Source organism: Gossypium arboreum, chromosome 13 (genome assembly GCF_025698485.1).
Source record: "Gossypium arboreum isolate Shixiya-1 chromosome 13, ASM2569848v2, whole genome shotgun sequence".
NCBI lineage: Eukaryota > Viridiplantae > Streptophyta > Magnoliopsida > Malvales > Malvaceae > Gossypium > Gossypium arboreum.
The window spans coordinates 1675219-1690257 of NC_069082.1; the positions used below are offsets into that span (position 1 = coordinate 1675219).

Below are 15039 nucleotides of genomic sequence, written 5' to 3' on the forward strand. Positions count from 1 at the left end.
TTCGACTCATTCTTATGTTTGTATGAAATTGATGCCTAGTATAAGTATGCCTATAGAATCTCTGAATTTGTGATTAAAGTATCGAATCCATTAGGCAAGCATGTATTAGTAGATAAAGTATGTAGAAATTGTCCTTTAATGATTAGAGGCTCTTGTTTTCCTATGATCTCATGCTATTACCATTTGATGAGTTTGATGTGATTCTTGGTATGGATTGGTTGACTACACATGATGTGATAGTGAATTGTGGAAAGAAATTCATTGAGTTGAAGTGTGAAAATGGTGAAATTCTTGGGTTAATTCGGAAGAGTCGATAGTTTATTTCCATAATTTCGTTATGTCCGCCGTAAATGTTTGAGAAAAGGGTATGAAGCTTATCTTGCTTTTGTGTTAAACACTAAAGATCCAAAATTGAAAATTGAATCAGTGCCTGTGGTATGTGAGTTTCCCGATGTGTTTCAGGAAGAACTACCAGGTTTGCCTCCTGTTAGGGAAGTTGAGTTTGGTATTGAGTTGATTCCGTGTACCACGCCCATTTCTATTGCTCCTTATAGAATGGCTCCATTGGAATTGAAAGAATTGAAAGCTCAGTTGCAGGAATTAACAGATAAAGGCTTGGTAAGACCCAGAGTTCACCATGGGTGCACCAGTGTTATTTGTGAAAAGAAAGACGGATCGATGAGATTATGCATAGATTATCGGCAACTTAACAAGGTAACAAGAAAGAACAAGTATCCATTGCCTAGAATTGATGATTTGTTTGATCAATTGAAGGAGCTCTGTGTTTCGAAGATATATTTGAGATCCGGATACTATCGCCATGAGTTAAAGAGTCGATGTCTGAAGATCGCTTTCCGGACTAGGTATGGTCATTATGAGTTCCTTGTGATGCCATTTGGCTTGACTAATGCTCCCGCCATTTTCATGGACTTAATGAACCGAATTTTTAGACCATACTTAGATAAGTTTGTAGTTGTGTTCATTGATGATATTTTGATTTATTCTCATGATGAGACCGAGCATGCGAGCATTTGAGAACAGTTTACAAATTCGAGAGATAATCGGTTGTATGCCAAGTTCAAGAAAAGTGAGTTCGTTACGAGAAGTTGGTTTTCTTGGACATATTGTCTCGGTGAAGGTATTAAGGTTGATACGAGTAAGATTTCAGCCATTGTTGATTGGAAGCCTCCTAGAAATGTATCGGGTTAGAAGTTTTCTTGGTCTTCTTGGATATTATAGAGCGATTTGTAGAGGATTTTCCATGATAGCTACCCGCTGACGAGACCGCTACGGAAGGATGTTAAGTTTGAATGGATGAGAAGTGCCAACAAAGTTTTGATAAGTTAAAGGCATTGTTGACGGAAGCTCTATCTTAGTACAAAGGAACCGAGTAAAGAATTTGTGATTTACTGATGATGCATCCTTGAATGGGCTCGGTTGTGTACTCATGCAGGAAGGAAAGGTAATTGCTTATGCCTCTAGACAATTGAAGCCACATGAGAAAAATTATCCGACACATGATTTAGAGCTAGTGCTATTGTATTTGCATTGAAGATTTGGAGACATTATTTGTATGGTGAAAGGTGCTGGGATATTTACCGATCATAAAAGCTTGAAATACTTGATGACTCAAAAGATTTGAATTTGAGGCAAAGAAGATGGTTGGAATTGCTTAAAGATTATGAGTTAGTGATTGATTATCACCCGGTAAGGCAAATGTAGTTCTTGACGCTTTAAGCAGAAACTTTTATTTACATTGCGAGCTTTGAATACCAATTTAGCCATGTCGATGATGGTTCTATTTTAGCTGAATTTAGAGCTAAACCGGTATTTCTTGAAGAGATTTGTGAAGCTCGAATGATGATAATGAGTTACAAGCTAAAAGAGTTCAATGTGAGTCGCATAGAATCGATTTCGGATTGGTTCGATGGTTGTTTGATGTTTAGAGACAAAATTTGTGTACCAAAGAATGATGAGCTTATTCGAAGATTTTACAGAAGCACATAGCAGCTTCTTTATCTATTCATCCAGCAGTACAAAAATGTATAATGATTTGAAGAAATTGTATTGGTGGGTAGGAATGAAAAGAGATATTTCGAGTTTGTTTCTAGATGCTTGATTTGTCAACGTGTAAAGGCGAACATCGGTACCCTCGGGATTATTGCAACTGTGCTAGTTCGGAATGGAAATGGGACGAGTTACTATGGATTTGTGTGATGATTGCCGTTAACACTGAAAAAGAAAGATGCAATATGGGTTGTGATTGATAAGCTAACTAAGTCGGCTCATTTTATCCCAATCCGTATGGATTATTCACTTGACAAGTTGGCCGAGTTATACATTTCGAGATAGTTAGACTACATGGAGTGCCATTATCGATCATTTCGCATGAGATCCAAGATTTACTTCACGGTTCGGAAGAAGTTACAAGAGGCTTTAGGTACGAAGTTGAGTTTTAGTACGGCTTTTCACCCTCGAATCGATGGTCGATCGAGAGAGTTATTCAGTACTTGAAGATATGCTTAGATGTTGTGTATTAGAATTTCAAGGTAGTTGGGAAAAATACTTACCATTGGTAGAGTTTGCCTACAATAATAGTTATCATCAAGTTTGAAGATGGCACCTTATGAAGCTTTGTTTGGACGTAAATGCCGTACACCTTTATATTGATGAGCTTAAAGAAAGCCGATTTACGGGTTGATCTAGTTAAAGAAACGGAAGAAAAGTGAAAGTTATCGAATTTGTTTAAAAGCGACTTGACAGACGCGTAAGTCGTATGCGATTTAAAAGAAAAGAGATCGAATATCAAGTTGGTGACAAAGTTTTTTGAAAGTATCCCGTGGAAGAAAGTTCTCGATTTGGCAAGAAAGGCAAACTAAGTCCACGTTTTATTGGACCGTTTGAAGTGATTGAGAGAGTCGGACCATTAGCATATCGGTTAGCTTTGCCGATTGAGTTAGAGAAGATTCATAATGTATTTCATGTGTCTATGCTACGTCGTTATCGTTCAGATCCGTCACATGTGATTTCTCAGACAGAGGTTGAGATTCAGCCAGACATGACTTACGGTGAAGAACCCAGAAAGATTCTAGCTCGAGAGGTAAAGCAATTAAGGAACAAAAGTATTGTACTTGTGAAAGTACTATGGAATAGACATGGGGTAGACGAGGCTACATGGGAACCCAAGAGGCTATGCGAAAACAGTACCCATATCTCTTCACGGTAAGATTTTCGGACGAAAATCCCTAAAGGGGGAGAAATGTAACATTAGAAATAGGGCCTAAGCGGAACAAGTGGTTGCGAAACCACAAATTCAGGTAGAAAAAAAATTATTTTATTATTATTTTGAGGTTCATGGTATGATTACATGATTGTGCGAAAATTTCGTGATAAAATTCTATGCATAAAGTGCTTAAATTGAGGTTAGGGACTAAATCGAATAATTTGCAAAACTTGTATTCTAGAAGTTTTTAGTATGAAATTATTTTGGAATATTAATTAGGAGATCTTAAATGGTAATTTGACCAATTTTAAGTTCATGGACAAAATTAGGACATGGAAGGAATTTTGAAAAGTTTAGTAAGGAGGGCATTTTGGTCATTTGGTTATTAACATTAATAAAAGGTAAAAGATGATAAAATTGTATCATCTTCTTCAAGTTACCAGCAGAACCTTACCTCTCTCCATAGCTGGGGTTTCTTCAACTTTCAAGCTTCATAATCAAGAAGAGCGAAATTGAGAGTAGATCGGGAAAAGAAAAGTAAAGGACTAAATTGTAAAGTTTAGTCACATTTTGTATCGAGGTAAGTTTACAGTAAATAAATGCAATATTCTTTTATTTTACATTATTATTGTCAATTTCCAGCATTTATATATTTATGTTATGAAAATATTTAAAGTCGAATTTAAGGTGAAGTGACAGAGGAAAAGTGTTAGAAAGCCCCGGTTGAACCCTAGGAATGTTAGGATATTAGGGTTGACAGGACAGAACGAAATGAGCCATGTAAGTCCATATTAGAAATATGGCTTTGGAGACAGGATTGAGCCATGTAAGTCCATATTATATATGGCATTGGAGCAGAATAATTCATGTAAGTCCATGTCAAAGACATGGCATTGGCGAGATATTGATAGAGCGAGAACGACCTAGTATCCTTAGTATTTCGAGTGGTTCAACGGGTCAGGATACGAGTTAAATTACAGTGAATTAACAGCAAAGGAAAAGTAGATTATACTTATGAAAAAGGAAAGGTCAGGTAAGAAAGAAGGTAAGGGAATAAAGAAGAAGATAGAAATTGAGAAGTAAAGAAATTTATGATGTTAGATGATATTATGCATAATTATCCATTATGTTGAATGTTGTGATTTATTTGCTTGTAAGCTTACTAAGCCTAGTGCTTAATCTCTTTATTTTCTTCTTCTTATAGTACTTATCTAGCCACTCGGGGATCGAAGGAAACGTCGGAGGCCGATCACACTATCAAAGAAATAACTCGGTATAATTAGACGTTTTGTTTTGTGTATGGCATGTATAGAAACTTAGCCACTTTTGGTATAATATGAACAATGAATGATGTGTAAATACTTGCTAGTGATTAGCTAATAAAATGGCCGATGATATGCATGTTTATTAATATGTATGATTGAATGGTGATTATCACATGAAAATTATGAAAAATGTGAAAGTAACCTAAAATAGATTCAAGTAACAGCAATGACGTAACTTTGAAAAATCACTAAAATTGTATAAACATAGTTTGAAGATGAATAATATATGAAATTAAAGCTTATTATGTCTATTTTCTTATGGAATAATAAAATAGGTAAAGGTATTATATTTCATGATATATCTGAGTTTTAGTGAAACAGGGTCAGAGCGATTTCTGGAACCCTGTTTCAACTTTGGAAATTCACCATAAATTGTAAAAACTAATTAGAAGGTGTAATTTATATGGTTAGAATCCTTATTGAATCTAGTTTTATAGAAACAAACGGTTTAGTCATATGAATTTTGTACAGGAAGAAACATGGCTCGTAGTAAGAAGAGGTCAGTGTAGTTGAGTTTTGAAACAGGGAAACTTTAACTAATAAACTGTACTAATTGGCCAAGTCAAAAATTCTAGAAAAAAATTAGTAGATAGATATATGAGTCTAGTTTCAGGAAAAATTTACGGATCTTAATTTCGAGTTTCGAAACTCAAGATATGAATTTTTAGGCAACTACGACGCAGAATGGCAGCACATTCCGAAAAGCTTAAATAAATAATTTAAACCTATTTAAGTGATAGATTAAGTTTAGTAATGCCTCGTGCTCGATTCTGGAAACAGTCTCGGGTAAGGAGTGTTACAATACATGTATTAGACAAAACTTATATATTTTGGTATAAAAAGAAACAATGTCTACCTACGGGATTTAAGGTTGATTTCATGAAAGTTGATTGCTAATATTATTAGTTATTTTTATCAAATAACTCTAAAACCCGAATAAAACACTAAAACGTTAACATTGCTACATTTAAGTACCAAAATGTATAAATTTTGTCAAATAAAAGTACCGCACTAGCCAAAAAATAACACAAGTATCAAATTAAAAAAAAAGTATCGAACTCAAATGCCAAATTATATATGTTTTAAGCCTAAAGTAAAATACAAATAACTTTAAATTATTAAAATTATCATTGATTTTAGTTGGAATATTTCGCATGATATCAAAGATTGAATTTTATTTTGTTGTTATTGCATGTCATACCAAATATTATTTTCGGATTGGTCACCTGTTATACTCTTACACTTTCACTTTCACTTAAATGTGATAAAAGTAGTGCTAATTGGTTTTAGATTTGGATGCTAACATCTGATCTATCATCAAACACTTGAATGGCAACGAAATTTATTCATTCACGGTATCAACAGATGTAAAAAATGAGGAAAAGTATAGTGATGGAAGAAGCAGAGAAGAAGAAGATAATAAAGTATTGAGTCTATAGTGTGTCTCTTTAAAGAAGGTATTTAGAAATATATATATATATATATAAAAGGAATATTTTTCAAATCGGGTTATGATATATTTTATTAAATTGTATAAACAAACTTCATAGGCAAACTGTGAACTTTGATTTCGATTTTCTTACAAATTGGAATATTCAATCCAAGATTACTATTAAATCTTTGCTAAATGCTTCGTATCGAACCAAAGACAAAGTAAGAGAAATATTGAGAAATGATGGGCAAATCCCACTAAATTATTTGATGCAAACTTTTGGTTTCGAATCTTTGTTTTTTCAATCCCAAAGTTCTCAATTTGCTGTTCTCCAAAGAAAATAAGTGGGAAATAATTAATAAAAGAAAGAATCTGAATGAAAGCTAATATAGACTTTTGATTGATTATATATGCATTGAAATCAATATCTTTTTAATCAAGCAATAAAGAATTTTATTTCCCTCAAATAAAATTTCGAGTTTTTATTTTATGGAATAGGAGGATAATGCGTGTAGAAGCGTATTTTAATTTATGTCCTCTTACATTGATAATAATATTCATGCCAATCGAGCTTTAAATTTAAAAATAAAATAACTAAATTACTTGAAATAAAAGTAAATGATTAAATTCTAAATATAAAAAGGTACAGGACTTGAAACATACTTTAACCTTTATTAAATTATCGTCATAATTTTTTTAAAATTTTTTATAACACAAAGATTAAAAAATATATTTTTTACCTTATTTGATATTTTAATAATTTATTTAATCGAACTGTACAAACTAGTGGTTTGATGGTTTAATTCTTGATTTGATTCGAAAATTTCACTTAAAATATATTTTAATCTTTAAATTTTTACTCTATAATTCAACACGAACAAATAATTAATTCAACACAAACAAATAATTAATTGATCACAAATCATAAAAAAGAAGGAATTTCTAATCAAAATAATGGTTTTTTTCCCTATAAACGAAAAAGTGATTTAGATATTAGAAAAACAACCGGCTCAATTTTATAATCCAATCCCCCATGGCTAATTATATTTAATTAAATATGGGTTGGGTTCAAATTTGAATATTCAAAGGTTGAGTTTAGCTCGACCTGTTTTTTAATTTTTGTAATATATTATATATATATGTATATATATAATTTTAGTAGAGTTAAATCACTTCAATTTTTTTTTTAAATACAGATTTTTTATTTGAATTTAAATCCCTTCAAAAAAATTAAAAATAATACATTAATTATAATAAAAAAATATTTTTTAACTTTTACCATGGTAATGTTAGGTGAAGCAAATGAGAATCAACGATAGAAAAGTTTGTGTTTCTAAACCATGGTAGTTGGCATCATATTAGTACGACTCATACTTGTTGGTACATACTATTTTGGTCTTCAACAATACTAAATAGTTCAAGTTCTGTTCTGGTCAAGATGTCGGTTGTTCGAGTGTGTTTCGACTCATTTTGATCAATACCAACTTATACGGTTACATATCGACTTATACTGATTGATGAAATATTTTATTTTTTATTTTTTTATAATTGATAAATTCACACTTTTTGGAAAGCATAAATACTAATAGTCTAATGTAACCAAATATATATGATTTAGTAGGTTCAAAAGGAACCATATAAATGGATGCATCAAACGAATTCTATTTGAAATGGCATTGTATACAAAAAAAGCACAGAAGCCCAAAGTAAAAAATTTCCGTTGCCGGGACTTGAACCCGGGTCTCTCGGGTGAGAGCCGAGTATCCTAACCACCTAGACTACAACGGAATTTAAGTACTCTAGACATATTAAACTTTATGTTGATAAACCAACATATTTCATTGGGTTAATGCACTATTTGCCCCCCAAAGTTGCACCCAATTATCACTTTGGTACCTAAAGAATATTTTGTATCAGTTTGGTGCCAGAAGTTTTTAACTTTTTTATCAGTTTACCCCAGCCGTTAATGGCGTTAAAAAATTTGGGTAACGTGGCGCACTGAGGTAAAGTGATTTTTTTAATGCCATTAATGGATGGGGTAAAGTAATAAAAAGTTGAAAACTTCAAGTACCAAACTTGTAAAAGAATTTAGGTAGGGCAACTTTGGGGGACTAATTTTCATTTCATGCTAATATCTTTGACATAAATCTCGAAAGATTTACATATGCTTAATTGTTGTTGGCTTAAATCACAAAATGGTACCTAAATATTGTTTTAGCATAAGTGGTACTTGAATTACCCCAACCATTAAAAAATATATATTTGCCAATCATTTTGCGACACTTAGCAATTTTTAACCAAAAAAACTATGAAAAAGTTAAATATGATTTCCTTCAATTTTTTTAAATAAACATATTTATCGCTTTTGTTCTTTACCAAGGATATCTTAGTTTTTTTTTTTTTCATTATAGAAGTTCACCCAACATTAACTATTTTATGCAAAATATATAGAAAAATAACAAAAAAGATTTATTCTCAAAAATTCGTAAATATAAATTTGATACCTGAACTTATCCACTTTTCTTAAAATAATATTAAAGTTTTTTTTGTCTCAGATCAGTACTTGAATTTTTTTTTCGTCAACTAATTTGATACTTTTTTTAGCACCATTAACTTTGGGACATATGGCAATATTAGACAACGACACGTGTCATTAATAACATCAAAATGATGTCATCATCTCAAAATTAAATAAAAAATTATTAATAAATTTAAATAATATATAATATATTATAAAATTTAAAAAACTACAAAAATGTATAAAAAATTTCTCTTTCATCTGAAACAAATCACGATTCCATTCCTCTTTTCAAATTTTTTTTTTCGTTTCTTATTCTTCTTTTTATCCTTTCTCCTTCTTATTCTTCTCCCTCTTCCTCTTCTTCTAACCTTAGCCACTACCATCATGAGTTGCCGCCATCCATGGCCTTCTTCGACTGGTCCTACCATCAAAAACACTTCTAATTTTCTCTTCTTCTCAAATATTGCCTTGTATTTCCAAGAAAATCTATTTGCTTAATCCTTGAGCTTTTGAAATTATACACTTCACCTACTGGTGAGAGGCTAAGGAGGTTGCTGGTAGGCTGAGAGCGAGTTGAGGAGCCAAAGGCAGCACCAGCAGCACCGCTGCCAAGGCAGCAACAAGGAATTAGTTTTTTTGGAGCCTACTAAAAGTTCTCCAAGTCACCCCTAGAAATCAATGTTTAAAAAAGAAAAGAAGCTCATTGAAATCTGGGTTTTGTCACCGAAAACTGGATTTGGATGAGTTTTCGACGGATTCTTAAATTTTCTGTCATCGAAGTTTTGTTGGGAAGAGCACGAGAGATTAATATATTTACAAGTGTTTTTAACTTTTTTGTTTTGAATTTTCTAATTAAAAATTGCCACGTGGCATGAAATGATTAATTAAAATATTTTTAATGATTGGGGTAATTTGGGTAACGAGGCATAATTTAAGTACCATTTTAGGTAACAGAGTATAATTTAAGTACCAACTTGAAAAATAGGGTATCGTTTTAAGTACCATTTAGTTTATTAAACCTTTTAAAAAGTAATTAATATTTTAGTATTTAGTCCCCAATACATGCAATACGGATCCAAATGAAGCCCAAACACTAAAATAACCCATAAATCTAAAATAAGCCTTCCAAGAAAACCGAACCGAAGCCCACCTTATCCTTCAAAGAACGTCGGGTCAAACCCCCAAAACCCTAATTCGCCTTTTCGTCTATCCGCCACCTATATAGACGAACTTCAACCCTAATCTTCATTTTTACCAGCCTCCAATCCTTCAACACTTTTTTTTTTCTTTCACAAAATCGAACAGAGGTTAAAGTGACGGCGCCGATTGGCTGTCCGCCTTGACTGAGCTTCCGGCATCGTCTTGGCCCTCGATTTTGCACTTTAAAACCTTTTTTTTTTTACCACTAAACCTTTTTTGTTTTTAGAGATGGCAGTGAAACCCTCCAAGGCCGATAAGAAAATCGCCTACGACGCGAAACTATGCCAGCTTTTAGACGAGTACACCCAAATTTTAATCGCCGCCGCCGACAACGTGGGTTCTAACCAGCTCCAGAACATTCGTAAAGGTCTCCGAGGTGACTCAGTTGTTCTTATGGGGAAGAATACTATGATGAAAAGGTCGGTTAGGATGCATGCTGAGAAGACCGGGAACCAAGCTTTTCTTAACCTTATCCCCTTGCTTCAGGTGCTTTAAAGTTTAAATCTTTATTTATTTTTTTTTGCATAATATTGGGTTTTTTAATAGTATTTGATAAATAAATGAACTGTCTTTATGGGAATTTTTTGAATTAGGGTAATGTGGGTTTGATCTTCACTAAGGGTGACCTGAAGGAAGTAAGTGAGGAAGTTGCCAAGTACAAGGTATGTATCTTTATATATATATTGGATTTATATTTTCAGTTCTTTTCACTTATGGTACTTTTAATGGAAATTTAAAAGAACTGCATTTACTGTAATTTAAGAACATATGTACTTGATTAATATGTTCAGTGATAGAAAGTTGAGGTTATTGTTATGTAATTTGAGATTTGGTCCCTGAATTTGGAAATTTGATTAGGTTGTCCTGGTATGATGAGGAGTATGATTGACAGCATAAATATGTTCAATTAACAAATTTCGACAGAAACTACTAAGGATTGAAATGATTAGACTAGGATTTTTAAATCAAAAAGTAGGATTGCATTTTTAACTTCTAACACATTGATCAAATCTCAAATTCTATACAAGTATTGGGTCTAACCTTACATTTTAACCTTTAGAAATTTTGCATGGTTAGTGAAAAATTAGTAAAAACAAGTTGCATCGACGATACCTGTTTATATTATTTCTCATTGATAGAAACAACTTAATTTAGTAGAATTTGGAACTCAATGAAGGCTCCATATGTCTACTGTTGCATTTATGATTTTTTTGGGTCTCAAGCTGCTAGTTCATTTCTTAATATATTTTACTTGTTTACTTCTACCTATCTCTGATTTTTGGTCCAAATTTGTTGTTCATTTGGTCTTGGTTTGAACATTCGTGTTCCGGTGTTTGATTGATGATTTGGAGTTCAATATTCTAAATTGCTTCATTCTATTTGTTTTTGCACTTGCAAACGAATTCTGTTGGGTTTGATATTGTATTTTTGCACAAACAGGTTGGAGCTCCTGCTCGTGTTGGTCTAGTTGCACCCATTGATGTGGTTGTTCCACCAGGCAACACTGGGCTTGACCCATCACAGACCTCTTTCTTCCAGGTAATGTCACAGTTCTGATTTTGCGTGTTCTACTTGTTTTGAGTCAAAACTCAATTCTGATTGTAAATTTCTTATTACGTTTTAGGTGCTGAATATTCCAACCAAGATTAACAAGGGTACTGTCGAAATTATCACCCCTGTCGAGCTTATCAAGAAAGGTGATAAGGTTGGTTCTTCTGAGGCTGCACTTCTTGCCAAGCTTGGAATCAGGCCCTTCTCATACGGTCTTGTTGTCCTATCTGTTTACGACAATGGCTCAGTCTTTAGCCCTGAGGTCCTGGATCTCACTGAGGAAGACCTGATTGAGAAATTTGCAACTGGTGTCTCCATGGTCACCGCATTGTCTCTTGCAATCTCATACCCAACTCTTGCCGCTGCACCACACATGTTCATCAATGCATACAAGAACGTCTTGTCTGTCGCAGTTGCAACAGAGTATTCTTTCCCTCAGGCTAATAAAGTGAAGGAGTACTTGGCGGTATGGAATTGTTTTTCTATCTCGTGTTTTATATCAGAATTCTCATATTAGTTTGAGCTAAATATTTGCTGCTGCATGCCAATCCAGGATCCAAGTAAGTTTGCGGTTGCTGTTGCCGCTGTTGCTACTGATGCAGGTGCAGCCCCAGCTACTGCCACCGCGGCAGCCGAGGAGAAGAAACCAGAACCCGAAGAAGAGTCGGATGATGATATGGGATTCAGTCTCTTTGACTAAGGTTGGATTATTATTTGTTTGGTTTGCAAGACTTATCAGTCACAATGGTGTGGTTAGATTATTTTCTCTAGTTTCTTTCTTGTGTACTTTGATTGCTTTTAAAGTTTGGAGAATTTTTAAGTTTATGAAGTGTTAAATTTGATTTCGGTTTACATGGTTTGAATTTTAATTTAATTTTTTTAAAATCCATAAAAATATGAACTAATGTAAAGATAAAATTACATTATAATTTTCATCAAGATATATAAGAAGTCCTACAAGACTTCTTCATGGCCAGGTTGGTTATATGTATAATATTAACACATTTTATATTTATTAAAGCTCGGCTTGGTCTAAAATATGAGTTTAGAATTTTGTTCAAGCTAGTTTATATTTGTAAATGGTTAATTCAAATTTATTTTAGATTCATCTATATTTTAAAAATTTAATATATTTTATTTTTAATTCAATATTTAATAATTTTATATATTTTTATTTATTAAAATTTTATATATAATTTTTAATGCCTACATTGTAGTGGTAGTATTATATACTAAAGATTTAATTTTTATATATTATAAATTATACTATATAAAACAGCATAACATAAAACACTACTAAACGGACAGGGTTTAGGCCTTTAATTTTCAAATTTGAGCTTGACTCATGGTATAAATGTGTCATATTTTTGCAATATCCTTTCAAATTTTTGGTAGGTCTTTGGGCTTGGACAAATAGCCTGGTTTTTAGTCCCTTATAATCAAATTTGTTCAAAAATGAAACAAGCTCAAAAGAAAAGAAAGGATGAGGACCAATTTGTTGAAAGGTACAAATATGAAGGGCCTTTTTGATCTTTATGCCTTGAAATAGAAGTGATATCTATCTTTATAACATTATGGGATGAAGGCTAAATTAAAGAAGAAAGTTGGAAGAAGGAAGCACGTACCTAATTTTTATTCGATTTTGGTCCTAAAAGTCTGGCTATATGTTAGATGATTGTATTAAAAATAAGTGATCCCAACAACTCAATTACGTTGTTGCTAATCATCTCTCAAATATTCTTTTGTGGGATACATCCAATGATTTTGATGCTTTTTGTTTTTATGGTTATTTTTAGGAAGGTGGTTTGACATTAAAATGGGGGTGCATCAACAATTTATTAAAATATATTTGTTTGACCTTTCAATTTGGACAAACTCACACGAGTTAAATTAAGCACCAGAATATAAATCTTAGCATCTCTTGACCTAATTTTAGATTTTACTAAATTTTTTTATATGAATAATTTTATCTACCCATGATGTGCCATAATCTAGTATTTATAATTTCTTTTTTAATCTCAAATTATGATTATCTTTTTTATTTAAAAAAAAGGTTATCCTTTCATTGCGGTCAAATTCTGCTATTAGACCCTGTACTCTGTGTAAGTTGAGAATTTAGTACATGTATTTTAGTTCGATCATTTTCAGTGCTTGTACTTTTAGAATTTGAAAATCTTAGTCCTAACAAATGATTAGTATTAAATTCATTAATTTAAGTTCTGTTTTTTTTTTTTAAATTAATGTGTCAAATATATTATCACATGTGAAATGTTATGCCTGTTTGTTATTCTAGTATATTACTCACAAAAAAATCAGTTAATGAATTTAACGATTGTCATTTCTATTAAGACTAAAATTTTGAAATTCAAAAATATAACTATTAAGAATGATCTAATTGGTGAACGTAGATTAAATCAATAACTTTACGCATAATGCAAGATTAATAATATAATATAATCAAACAGATTTAACTATTACCATTGGGTCTGAATTAAAATTTTAAAATTCGAAAAATATCAAAACTAAATTAAAATAAAAATACTAAATCCGTAATTTACACACAATACAGGTTCTAATACATTTCATAGTGGGTTGGAATAAGGCATTTGAAAAAGAACATGCAAGGATATAGCCTTGGGAAATTGGCAAAGTGATGTAAGATTTTGTCTTTTTCTCTTCCTCCTTTTAAGATCTTTTTTGAGTATTGGGATATACTCAACTTTGTAAAATCAATAGCATAATTCTCCAAAATCATTAAATTATTGGTTTTTGATTTGGTGTTTGAAGCATCATCATCCAATTGTGTGTGTGTGTATATATATAATAACATCTTTAGTCACATCCATTAACATTGAAGGACAATCTTCCTTTAGGATCCAAATTCCAAGTTCACTAAATTCAAACTCTCTACTATGGGTAAATTTTATATGTTTTGTTTTAGTTTATCAACTATTTTTACATTTTGTAATATATAGAAAAAGAGAATTTGACTTTGACCCTGAAAAAATATTTAGTCCTTTTAGAAATAATAGAATTTATATATGGTAAAATTATATTCTAATCTTTTAAAATTTTATAATTCAATTTTAAGTGCCCCAAAAATTTCGACTCTATCATTGTCATGGATTGAGTAATAATATGATACGTCAACATTTTTATCCAATATTAAACACTATTTTAATGCCTATAATTTTATTGTTGTTGCGGTTTAAAAGTGTTTTTATAATAATAATAATAATAATATTTTTGAAAATGTAATAAAAAGTGTCGTGAAAAAGTGCGATTTGTTAATTTTAGTGTTTACCATTGCTACAAAAGTTGTGATTGAAAGTTAAAATATCTTTTTGATATGATAGTGAAAAGTTAAAATTAATTGATTTATATGATATTTAAATAATTTAATATAATAGTAAATGAAATATAAATTTTAAATACTTTTTAAGTAATTAAAATAAATTTCTTTGGTATTGTTTGCAAGAAGCTTTGGAAGTAAAGGAGTCTTACGGTTTTCCAAGAGTTTTTTTTTTTTTGCTAATATATTATAGTCTTTATGGTGTTGGGCGAGTTACATTAAGTCGAGGCCTGGCAGGCCTAGTGGACCTAAGAGTAGTCGATGTAGGAATTGTAGGTAGAGTTCACCACCTACTGGTTTTTTTAAAATAAATGTTGATGGTGCCCGTAATCTGTCTTTGGGTCTTGCATCTTCAACAACAGTGGCTAGAGATGTGTATGGTAGGTGGCTTCGGGGGGTTGGGAGAAATATTGGAAGACGTAATGTTGAATAAGT

General features: G+C 31.9%; 1 protein-coding gene and 1 non-coding gene across 2 annotated transcripts; one reads left to right on the plus strand and one right to left on the minus strand.

Annotated features, from left to right (window-relative positions):
* Nucleotides 1-7695: 7695 nt before the first annotated feature.
* On the minus strand, nt 7696-7768 carry TRNAE-CUC (transfer RNA glutamic acid (anticodon CUC)). Its single transcript has one exon. It is a non-coding gene; the product is annotated as a tRNA-Glu (tRNA).
* Nucleotides 7769-8776: 1008 nt separating this feature from the next.
* Nucleotides 8777-12104, plus strand: LOC108464408 (60S acidic ribosomal protein P0-like). Its single transcript, XM_017764699.2, has 5 exons — nt 8777-10187; nt 10295-10363; nt 11142-11240; nt 11326-11718; nt 11806-12104. Exons 1-5 carry the CDS (start codon nt 9930-9932, stop codon nt 11950-11952), a joined length of 966 nt encoding a protein of 321 aa, XP_017620188.1. The 5' UTR covers nt 8777-9929; the 3' UTR covers nt 11953-12104.
* The last annotated feature ends 2935 nt before the right edge of the window (nt 12105-15039 follow it).

Coding starts and splice junctions, on each gene's coding strand:
- LOC108464408 (XM_017764699.2), top strand. CDS start 9,930: ATGGCAGTGAAACCCTCCAAGGCCGATAAGAAAATCGCCTACGACGCG. Junction 10,364..11,141: donor AGGAAGTTGCCAAGTACAAG/GTATGTATCTTT, acceptor TTGCACAAACAG/GTTGGAGCTCCTGCTCGTGT. Junction 11,719..11,805: donor AAGTGAAGGAGTACTTGGCG/GTATGGAATTGT, acceptor ATGCCAATCCAG/GATCCAAGTAAGTTTGCGGT.